This window comes from Arvicola amphibius, chromosome 14, assembly GCF_903992535.2.
Source record: "Arvicola amphibius chromosome 14, mArvAmp1.2, whole genome shotgun sequence".
Taxonomy (NCBI): domain Eukaryota; kingdom Metazoa; phylum Chordata; class Mammalia; order Rodentia; family Cricetidae; genus Arvicola; species Arvicola amphibius.
Genome location: NC_052060.1, coordinates 43529896 through 43542250, shown reverse-complemented (window position 1 = coordinate 43542250; position 12355 = coordinate 43529896). Strand labels below are relative to the sequence as shown.

The following is a 12355-nucleotide window of genomic DNA, read 5'->3' as shown; positions in this document are numbered from 1 at the left end:
AGGGGTGAGCCCGGAAAGTCATCTGACTGCCGACAGTCACAGGTCCCTCTTGCATGTCACCCTGCATGTCACCTTGAAGAAGCACGTCTAATTCCTATAGACATTGTGGCATTATTGATAACAAACCTAGCCATCCCTATCATTTGGGTATTGAAAACACTGAAAATTTAAGTCAAGCATCTCTAAGTCGAAAGTCTGAATGCTGAAACTTTGTGAAATACCTCCAAATATTTTGGACTTTGGAGTATCTAAGATTTCAGATTGGGGATCCCAATGGTATACATACCCTTACTAAAAGATCTCAAAAAACCTAAAATTGGAAACATCCCTGTTTTTTTTTTTCTAAGCATTTTGGACAAGGGCTAATCAATCTGTGTAACTTGGAAAGAATGCCTTCAGATTGGAGTTTAACTCAACTTTGTTCTAAGACTTGTTAGTTCTACATTTTTTTCCTTCCCTGCCAATCTTAAGGAAATTCTTCTCAGCTGGTATCTTTTATCTATCTGTTGAAAGACACCCAAAGTAAAAGATGTATAGAGGGCTTTGTTAGCTGCAGAGCTCACCCCTAAAACAGCATGACTGCAAACACCATGTTTGGAAGGGCTAGTTTAGAGCGAGTGATTGATAGGATATTCTGAATCTTCTTTTGCAGGGACACTTAGTCCTGTGCTGTATCAGGGACATTTGGGTATGGTCAGGTTACTCGCCATCCTTGAGTTCAGCTCCTCTAACCAGGCACAGCGTCTAACCCATCCAGCGCAGCTTCTCTTGGAAGGCGTTTATGCTGCCAACTCAGGGCGTCTGTATCAGAGCCTTTGAGTGAGGCTTTACTCTCAGGAACACAGACAGGCTCATTTCAGAGTCACTTCTCCTTCACGGTTAAGGAGATGTTTTCCCACTGTCAGCACCGTCTTCTGAAACATCATCACTACGGTGACTTTGTTTCCCTCCTACGTTTCCTCAGTCTTCCTTAAAACAGACCCTCCTGCTGGGTCTCCATCATTCAGCACAAATACCAACAAGTCAGTTGCCTCTTGACAATATGGTCGCCAGAAATAGGTACATTTCTTAATTTTGTACCCTTTGTTACTATAATGAACATATCATTAGCAAATATTTCAGGACAAAATGGTTTCAGAGGGCTTTCATAGCATCACAGGACCATTTTCTGGACAGATGCCATGGACTGCCTCCAGTGTTCACAGAGACTCTAAGTGACGGGTTACAGCACCATGGTGTTCACAGAGACCCTCAGTGATGGGTGGACAGATGCCATGGACTGTTCCAGTGTTCACAGAGACTCTAAGTGACGGGTTACAGGCGCCATGGTGTTCACAGAGACCCTCAGTGATGGGTTACAGGCGCCATGGTGTTCACAGAGACCCTAAGTGATGGATTACAGGCACCATGGTGTTCACAGAGACCCTCAGTGATGGGTTACAGGTGCCATGGACTGTTCCAGTGTTCACAGAGACCCTAAGCCATGGGCTGCAGACAGACTGAGACACCTCACTTGATTCTCATCACAGGTGAACCTATTAAGCTTTTTATTTTTTTTTCATTTTTGAAAACTCAGGTAAGATGAATGTACGGACAGGACAGCCTGCTGTGGTGGGACTAGCAGATCTAGCTCTTAGAACTCCAAAGACTTCATACAAACTCAGCAGAATTGGTAACCTATGATAAGTGAGTCACGCTGGTCCAGGCAACGGCAGCTGGGGACCAGAGTGGCTGTGTGAGTGCCCATACATATGTGTGTGTGTGTTTGTACCCAGGCACCCAGACAGAGAACGCATGAGTCCAATAGTCTGTCCACATCTTAAAGAGACAGGACTAATAACAAGGGTTTGTAAGTGTTGTTGGTTCTGGAGAAGACCTTCAGCTCAAAATAAATTTCTTTGACAGATCAAATTATAACGTGAAAAAAAATAGTGTCTCTTTCCTAACACTGAGCAAAAAGACAAGCAATACTCACAGAAACTGCTTATTTCAATGTCAAATGTTTATTTCTATGCCATAGTTTCCTTAGCACAATTTGCAAAAGAAAGGAATCCAAAAAAACCTGATTGTTATTAGTAATAATATTTTTGGGATATTTTCTCTGCAGATAGAAGAAAGAAAATACACAAATTGGTACCAGAATTATCATTTCTTTCACACCATTCTAGCAAGTTGCATCTTTTTTTCCTTGGATGCCACTTTTGTTTAAAGATAGGAAAATATCCACAGGGGGGAAAAAAACAAAAAACAAAACGTTGTGATTCATTCAAATAACCCTGGGGAAGTTTTTGTCAGCGAATGTATCTTTGTTTTGGTACACTCTATTACTGATTGTCATATTCTTATTACTTGATATAATAGGCATAATTTATTACATAAACAAAGTGCGCTGAAAAACGAACAATGACGGAAACAAACGGAAACGTGGTGTCTCCTAAACCTCCCTGTGGTACCACCTAGCGCGGGAACACAAACGTCACGGCACTACCAACGCAGCTCTCCTCGGATGGAAATGTGCCTAGGAGACTCGTCCTTCTCGCTAGAGCGGGGGGGGGGGGGGGGGGGGCGGGCATCCCACACACCTGAAACAACCTGATAACAAACTGGTGATTATTTCGTTTTTAGTTTTCAATGAAAAGGAATGCTTTAGTTTCTTAAACAGGTCCTGCATTCAAGGGAGCCAGAAGATGGCATTTGCTCTCTAGGTAGACTTCTCTCGCCTGATTTTTGAGACGCAAATCCACCAAGACGTGTACAGCAGAAGTGGGTAGCACTCCTCAGATCACGAGGCCCTTGGGAAGCAGCCTGTCCTAAGTGTGCAGGGTGGTGAAGGGCCAGCACCCGGAGGATACCATGGTGGCTGTGCACAAGATTCCCTTCAGCAGACTCAGTGAAAGGATGAGCGTTCTTTAAGTTCATGCACATTTTATTGAATAGTAATATAAAATGCTTTTTCTTTGTCATGGTTACAGGTGCATGCTTTGACTGCCAACATTTCAGAAGTCAAATTACAAAGGCAAGGCTTTAGGCTGTAGTGAATGACTTGGGCACTTATACAATTGTTAAAAAATATGAATGGACTTTTGTTGGTTGTTGTTGTTTTCAGAATGAACCAGTTGTAACCCGTAACTAATATACAAAGGGAAAAAAAGTGAAAAAAGTACATATTTTTTGTGGCACATGACAGAACAGAACAAAATAACTAAATTGTTATGACATTAACGGTTACCATGCATTTAGAGTTTCACATGTAACTACAAACTTATTTAAATTTCACAAAGTTTGCTAAACATGCCAACCATCTATGTGTGCACTGACAAGCTTATGTTAAAAACTTTTAAGAATACTCTCCCCTTTAGATTTTTTCAAAGCTTTTTTTTGATTACAAAATTTCAAAGGCATTAAGCATTTTAGAGAATATAAAGTATGCCAGTATACATACATTTCCAGTATATGTCAGACCACTAAGCGCATTACAGTCCCATACAGGCCGATACAGCCATTTTATTTTTTTTTCTTAAAAAACATGCATAGGCAGATTTTTTTTTGTTTTTGTTTTTTACAGAATATAGATGCTTCGTCACTGCACTATGGTGTCGTGTTCACTATACTTAAAAATGCACCACTCATAAATATTGAATTCAGCAAGCCACAACCGAGACTTGATTTATCAACAAAACCCCTAAATATAAACAGCAAAAAAGATGGGTGTAATTATTCCAGTTTTTTTAAAACTTAAAGAAAATGTATTCACTGCCAAATTAATAAGTGCTCTACGGAAAGAAGGGCATTCAAGCAAACTAAAGGAACCTGAGGTAAGCACGAGCTATACAAAATTAAACTGTCCTTTTTTGGCATTTTAACAAATTTGCAACATTCTTTTTTTTTTCCAGGTTTTTTTTTTAAAGACTGCCTAATTCAGTTTCTAGCCATTGTCTGACGAAAGTAGCAAAACCTTATCAATAAATAGTCCTTATTTAGTTTGTACATCATTTTTTTTGTCGTTAAAAATGTTTGATGTCATCCATTTTTAGTGCTGCACTGTAAACGTACAATAGAGTATAAGAAATTAGACAAAGTTTTCGTGTCCAGTAACAGAGTAAAAGGCCTTTCATTAACCTATCTAGAAGTCCCCAGTGTAGTAGGAAAACACGTTCATTTCCCTAACATTGCAGTATGGACTAGCATTAGCTTTCTTTTTAAAACCTTTTTTCCTAGAAGCATTTTTTAAAGGCATACCCAAAAGAGGTGTTTAATCACCACCCTCACCAAAATATAGTTTATTATCTCTCTCCCTCTTTTTTTTTTATTTCATGATAGTGTAAACTGAATCCAATTCCTGGCCCCCAGAGCAAACAAGCTACCGTCAGAGGCAAGAACATCCAACTGCTGAGATGCAGCAATCCCATCATGACCTGCAGCTCAAAAAAAAAAAAAAAAGTGAACAGGAAGTGGTCACTGAATATTGCTGCTATTACTGCCGTTGCTGTCCGTGCCGTTAGTCTCTGAGGCGAGAGCCTTGTTGATGGAGTTAAGGTTGGCGTCGGAGGGCATGGCATCTCTGCGAGGCGGCATCCTCTCGTTAATTCGGTCTAAGCCCTTCGCCTCCTCGAAGCTAGTGATCTTATGTTGTGGTGAAAATCCTTTGATAGCTAAACAACAAATCATTAAGAAAAGAGAGAGAGGGTTAGGTTAGGTGGAGCACCACGCAGGGCACCGCGGTCGTGTCGGGTGAGGTTAGAGACTTCCGAGTGGGTGGGAGTCCTTTAGTGGAGAACAAGGTGACGGGACCTGAGGACAACACAAGAGACTCCTTACCATACCGGAGGGAACCAAGGGTTTGAAACAGCCAATGTCTCTTGCCAACCAAAATGTCCTCTTGCAGTGATTAAGATGTAAGCATTTCTCCTGTCTTCATCAAAGTTTAGTTCACAGAAATCCATCCACAGAGGATAAGGAAAAAGCTGTTCCAGGGGCAGGTTTCTGGGATCCAGCATCACTGGCAGCATCTCTAGCGTGATGATCCATGGATACCCTGGGCTAAAGAGCCTGCGCATCCCCTGTTCTCACTCTACCGCCATGCTAGGGATGGCCACTTCAGTGGAAGCCCTTTCTGTTCTACCCAGAACTCTAGCCACGGCTGAGAACAGAAGGTCTAAGGAACTAGAAAAATGAATGGGCAGGGACATGTGTGGTTTTGCCATCTCTAAATTCCACAAAGCTATCAACTCAATGGTATGGGGGAAAATGAAATTATAAGCTTTTTTCCCCACTTTGCACTGGAAGTCTATATACAGCGGGTAAGGGAGGAGGTAATAGAAACTCAAAAATAAAGGTCAGATGACTAAGCAGAGAAGCATTTTCTGCCCTTCAGCAGCAAACAGGTCAAACCGATGTGCATCTGGCACTCATGACTACCTACACCAGGGAAAACCCCCTCTCTGTAGAGCAACAATAAGTTGGGGGTTAAAGGAGAAGCAGAGATGAATGCTTTTCACAAATTTTTAGCAAAAATGAATTGAATTGGTTTTGGTTCTTTTAGTTAAAACCTTGACTTCTCTTGCGTTCTCTTCTAATGACCCTGTGTGTGCTATACAGATATGAGAGGTACTTTTGAAAAACTTAATAACTTCCTCAGCGGGTACACCAACAGTGAGCTGAAAATAAAACACACAGATGGGGAACCAATGACACCAGCTTGCTTCACTCCCTGTGAAGTGTGAGCAAGGTATGTATGGGTGGCCAATCACCAATGCTGACTTGGGCTGCATCTCCACAGCATATGAAGGACAATTTCAAGGTATTTGTACCTTCCCCACTTTGGGAGGGAAACTGGAAAGCCGTTTAAGGCTTATGCTTTGCCAGCCACTTGGACACAAACGTGCAGCCTCTCACTAGTACAAATGACAGTCCTCAGAGATTTACACAGTGCTTTAAAAGCTCATTAGAAAGAAAAACAAATTGTTGCCCGTCTGCATTTTCAGGTTAGCAAAGTGGTGATTAGTCAAGTGTGGGAGGAAGAACATGGGGAGATGGGGAAGGACCAAGGCCCAAAGCAAAGCTTCTTAATTTTACAATTTGGTAATAAACTGAAAAATAATTGTGTTGTCCAATGAGCACCCACCCTGAAAATGAATTCAATTATTTTACGGGGCAAAAATAATAGACACCTAGTCTTTTTCTAAATGGCATTGTCTCATGGTCAAAAGTCGATCGTGATTAATCATGAAACTTTTTCATTCATTAAAAAAATAAAGTGGAAGTTCTAGGTTTTGCAACCTATTGGGTGGGAGCATAGGAAATGCCAAATCTAGTGGAACAGGGGCTCGTTCAGGATGGGGCTCCATTGCGGATCGCGTCTGTCTGTCTGTCTACCCTGCACAGAAGAAAGTGCTCTGCTCCAGTTGCTGGTCAGACAGTGGGGGTTAGCAATTTACATTGGGAGTATACTTAACACAACACAGAGCCACAGAGTCACAGAAAACAGCCAAACTATCAACAGGAATGCACACTGCAGATTAGATTTTGCCAAGAGGAATGGAGAATTCCCACATAAATAGCAGCTTGCTCACTGCTATTTAGGAAACAGTTGTATTTTTCTCTTACATCACTGTCATTTCCCCTACTATATCCAAATCATGAGCAAATTGTAGAGCTAAAGTGACATTTTTTAACAACACACCAAAGGACTATATATGCACACAATTTGTGAAAAATCAGTTATTTTGCAAGAACAAAATACAACTGAAGAATTTTGTTTTAAAGGGGAACTTCAAATTATGCTTTAAAAATTCCAGAGGGTGTGGTACGCATAATATTGAACATTATATTCATGTGCAGTTCTCGTATAACCATGTAGTAAGACAGCATTCAATTAAAAAAGCAGTTCTAAAAGTGTCAACAATGCTGCTCTTGAGTAGCGCTAGAAGGCAGTTGGAGATGTACCATTCTCAATTTCCTCTGAAGCTCCTAGCAAGAGGCCTGGCATAGAGCAGATGCTCAGAATCATTAATCAATCATCTGCCCGCTAGTCTCGTTGTCGGCCAATTCACTGCCACAGAAACTTTTTGGGCTCTTCATCATATTTTGTGAGTGCTAACTTCCTTCCAAATAGCAATTGGTCAAAGCTGCCGAGGATAAGAGTTTACCTCCACACGTCTGTCTCACGTTCGAGTATTTTAGAGACGTAAGTGATGCTGAACCATAACTAAGCACTACCAGGCATTTCTGTTGTGGAGACCTTGAGAAGACTAGACTCGACTTAACTTTACTCTCTCTTGTCTCTGTCCTACCTGGGAGTGATTTGAGGGAGGGATGGTTCAGCTCAAAAGCATATTGATTTTACATGTCATTTGTCAAAAGCAGCTGCCATAACCCCCACCCCACATCATCCACAAGAGATAAAAATTTATAGATATCGATATATAATCCTTTAGTTTTCTGTGATTAGACTAGGTTCATTGTATACAAAAGTCAAACATAGCTTTAAGGGAAAAAAAACAAACAAACAAACCATAGAAGGACACTTTCCCCTTTAAAGCAAGAACGTTTCGGTTAATACTGAGCCACAACTGTTAGCCCAACACCCACACACTCTGTACAAGCTACAGCGGAAAAAAAAAAAAAAAGAATACACCCAGCAGAGCCCTTGTCTGTTGCGGGCACAACAGAAAGGGGACTGGCCAATTTACCTTCATCAGCCTCAATAGCCTCAACAGTAGCTGAAGAGAAGAAGAAAGGGGTGCAAAATGAATGAGAAAATGAGCAGAGGATTGGTTCAAGGCTAAGAACAAGTCAGTGACGATCAAAGGAACTGGGGGGACTAATGTGCTTCTAAGTGCGGGCTTCTGGCACAGACAACTAGACAGAGAGGCTACAAAGAAAGGGGGAACAATACCGCAGAAGTGAGAGGTGTCAGTCATGGCCTGCTTACACCTGAGGGAGCGAATGGGTGGCCTGGAGTCCTGGCTCACTAATTGATGACAAAGTCGTTTAGGGAAATGTTCAGAAATGCTTTCTGTTATTTCGGTTGAATTGACAATTGGGTTATGGAAATCTACAATGTTTCTGATTCTAAGAGCACTTTAGAATGCACACTTGGTGATCTGTAGTGGAATGTTGGAGGGCGATCTTGGAGCTGGGCTGTGACGTCGGTGAGATGCTTTATGCTAGCGAATAGTAAATGCCAGTCTTTTTCTGTAGAAATAGAGATGCATAGGGTGGGGGGCAGTTAAAAGGACACAAAATCAAGCTGTCTAGGTGGAAAAAACATAGGAGTCTTCAAAGAAGGGAGAAGCAGGGAACCACAGCGGAAATGTCAAGGCCTGGATGTCTTTAGTCAGACAGGCTGAGTCCCGATTGTTTTCTTTTTCTCGTTACAATACCATTTTTGGAAATGAAGTTCAGAGTGTTGCATGTTAAGTGGGGACATGGCAGGAGCAGTAATAAATGAATTAGCATCTTCAGGAACAGGACGTCTCAAGGTTGAAGCTACAGAGTAAGGAAGTCCCTGAGTAAAGTACAATGATATACTGAAACCATAGCTTCAAAGGTCGAGTAAGCCCACTGCTTACTTAGGCTTTGCAGTTTCCCTGTGCAGGTGGAGGAGTTTGTCTGCGCTATTAGATGACGCTCCCTTCATCAAATGCTAAACATTAAATTGTTCTCTAAGTTCAAAATGCTGAACATTGATACTATTCTATCCCTGGACTTCAATTTGCATTTTCTCGTGATTTAAAATTGAAAGCTACAACAATGAATATTTTTACGGAGATAGGTATGTTATCGATAACTATTATGAAAGGGTTGAGATGGGTGGGTGAATGGTTTACGATCGTGATGGGTTGGGATTAATGGGTGCTGGGGTAGCTGCTTTGTAGAGCTGTTCTGCACGACTTATGGTGGTCTCCGGTTGAACTTTATTAGAGGTTCATTTATTATTGGCCACGTATGCATTCCAGTTAGCAATGCATTCTGGATTCCTCATAACCACAGAGGAGAGCTGAATGTCAGATCTTTGCACCGCTTCTCCTCTTATGCCAATGGAAGGGGGTCAGATATGAGTCGTGAGGCAGTGGCAGTGCATTGGTTTTAAATATATACTGAGTTGTCAAATTCTCAGGACAAATGGAGTCTCAACCTAGAGTATGTGCGATTCTGTGTTCGTGTGTGTGTGTGTGTGTGTGTGTGTGTACTCAACAGAGAATAGCACAAACAGATGGGTTTAAAAGAAAAGAAAAGGAACTTGAGTCAGTGAAGCTACAGACACAGGTGACGATCTGAAGGTGACACTATGCACTGTAAAACATAAAGACCTCAGGTTTAGAAGCGAAGCTGAAACCCTGGAACCACACCAGCACCGCTGGGTAGAAATACACATAGCCTAGCTTATCCTCAGACAGGCCGTCTGCCGTCAGGCCCTGATGGTGTGTGTGCCTCTGCTGTGTGCTGAGCTCATGGGAAGCTGTGGCTTTCCATCAGCTGGGCAGAACTGCGTTCTGGGTATATAAATGATTTATGCTAATCTCTCAGCATGTTCATCTTGATGGAAAACATTTTTTTGTGTGTGTTTATGAAGCAATTAATTTCTACAGGTTTAAAGAGGGATTTTTTTTGTTGTTGTTTACCTCAATTGCTATAGATCTTCCTGCTTTCACCAAACTGTTTTTGAACTTTTGTGTCAACTCAAAGACTGTGGTTTTTGAGGAAATCCATCCAAAAATAAAGGTTATGATTGTTCTTCATGAAGTGAGATGGTCTGGCAATTTTGAGTCCATGAGTTGATCATTATGTGTTGTGTAGAAGAAATGTCTTAATAATGTAATGGAAACCAAATACCTGTGTCTTTTAGGATATAGGACAGAGATAGAAAAAAAAATAGGAGAAAGAGCCAGGGGAGAAATAAACTAGAGGCTGAGATTATATTAAAATACTATACTATATTTTTGCTGTATTTGTTTTCTGTTCAAATCTAACCTAACAAAGTTTCCATATTGTATAAGTTATATTCTAATTTAGTGACAGTGTTAATTAAACTGATAAAAGAATATACATAACAGAAGAAGTATACATGATTGTGTTGTCTAACATGGGTGATACTAGCTATATTAAAGTTAAATTTTTTGAAAATTAGGGGTCGTTAGTTATATGTCAATTTTTCAGTGGTTCTGTGTCACCAGTGGCCTTTGCAGCCATAAGAAAATTCCCATTATCACAAAAAATTATGCTGGCTGATACTTGTCCAGCCAGTTATGACTATAAAGTAAAATGTCTACTTAAAAAAGATGTTATTATTTTAAAAAATAAACCAAAATGCAGTTGAGATCTCTCTTCTTGTATTTCTGATGAGTCAGAGAAAAGGCCTGTTTCAGTCTCATTTCTGCTTAAGTGTATAATTAAACTACCCTTTTTATAGTCTTTCTAATAAAATCTATAGCTATGCAAACATATATTTGTGTGTAGATTTCATTGATCATGTAGATAGGCAGATGATTTATGAGCATGTAACAGAAAATTTACACTAATTGACTGGCCAAGAGAGGGGAGCCCGGACCCAAAGCTACTGCTGCGTGTACATGTGCCCTACGTGCGGTGTCCCATACGGAGGCCTGAAGATATGGATGCGCGTGCTAAGGAGGGACGGAGCGTGGCCTGAGGTGAAGGTCAGTGCTTTCATGTGGGACATGACTGATCACACTGGCGTGTGAGCTTCAGGCCTTCTTCCAGTCAAGAAGAACTAAAGAGAAGACTGAGCTGAACGAGAAACTCAAGGTTCTACTGGTACAGCTGGCCGTGTGCTCTGGGTCACAGCACTGGGCTCGCTTACCGCTTTGCAGGGTCTGTTTCCCTCCGGAAAGCACTCCGCTGGGGAGCATGCCTGTCGGGGTCAGGCCCTTCAGGGTCAGAACACTCTCACTCTCCTCTCTGGAAGACACCAAAGGTTGTGGAAGTTAATGTTTGCTTTCTTTCGGGAAGAGAAAAAAAGATATATAAGAACCCATATTTACCTCAAAATACAATCCATTTTTATCTGTTTATACAGAAGGAGTGCTCTATAAATGACTTCAGTGACAAAGTTACATTATGCAATTGTGGAGTTATGGCCCCCTGAAGATCCTGAAGGTGCTTCTGGCTTCGAACCACGTCTCACAAGGCAAAGCTGTTGCTTTAGTGATGACAAGGGCCTGTGTATCCAGTGAGCAGAAGGGCACTTGCAGGCCTGCTTTATCATGAAGGGCTTGGAAACGGTCTATTAACCCCAACTACCAAAGAGGTGACTCTTACCTAAGGGTCAGAAACCTGGGGTTTGTTTCAGGGCACTGCTGAAGGCCTCTGTGTCATGTGACAGATACACAGAGATTATTTCAGGGGGCCACTGAAGGTCTCTGTGTTATAAAACAGACACACAAAGATTATTTCAGAGGTCACTGAAGGCCTCTGTGTCATATGACAGTCACACAGAGATTATTTCAGGGGGTCATTGAAGTCCTGTGTCATGTGACAGACACACAGAGGGATGGTCCACAGGCAGGTGGGAACATTTCTGAGCTTTTATTTTTCAGCCTTTTTCTTCCCAGAGTTGCGTTCATGGAATTCTTTCATTGTGCATATGAGACTGTTTTGAGAGTGTTCTAAAATTGCTACAGGAGGATCATTATTTTAATAAAGCTGACCATCTACCAATCACTTGGACTTACAGACTCAGTAGTTAAAGAAGCAGACCTATGAAATAGGAATAACCTATTATCTTCCCAGACAACAGGTCCTACAATACTACACGTGCAGGAAAAAGTTCACAATACATCTGTAGAGGTGCACACTATACACACAGCACATCTGTAGAAGTGCACACTGTACACACAGCACATCTGTAGAGGTGCATACTGTACACACAGTACTGAGGTACACACTGTACACACAGTACTGAAGTACACACTGTACACACCCAGTACATCTGTAGAGGTGCACACTATACACACAGTACATCTGTAGAGGTACACACTGTACACACAGTGCTGAGGTACACACTATACACACAGTACATCTGTAGAGGTGCACACTATACACACAGTACATCTGTAGAGGTACACACTGTACACACAGTGCTGAGGTACACACTATACACACAGTACATCTGTAGAGGTACACATTATACACACAGTACATCTGTAGAGGTACACACTATACACACAGTACTGAGTAGGTCCAAGTACCAAACCTAATTTTATGATTTCTAAGATGACTGAAAAGAATTTCTCCCTCGATCTGTACCTTTTGTCAGTTCAGAAACTGGGACTGTACTGTTCAGCTGCTCCAACTCGTAGCTATGTTTACCTTTCCATTCCACAGCTCCGCC

At 41.5% G+C, this 12355-nt stretch overlaps 1 protein-coding gene across 1 annotated transcript in view; it reads right to left on the bottom strand.

Moving 5' to 3' along the window:
- Positions 1–2908: 2908 nt before the first annotated feature.
- The window catches only part of Ppp3ca (protein phosphatase 3 catalytic subunit alpha), a 288992-nt gene continuing 279545 nt past the window's right edge, over positions 2909–12355 (bottom strand). Inside the window, exons 12-13 of the mRNA XM_038311330.1 lie at positions 10826–10923; positions 2909–4652 (exon numbers count right to left, since the gene is read on the bottom strand). Of these exons, the coding sequence (XP_038167258.1) occupies positions 4456–4652; positions 10826–10923 (295 nt within the window). The 3' untranslated portion in view covers positions 2909–4455. The remainder of the gene's footprint in view (positions 4653–10825; positions 10924–12355) is intronic.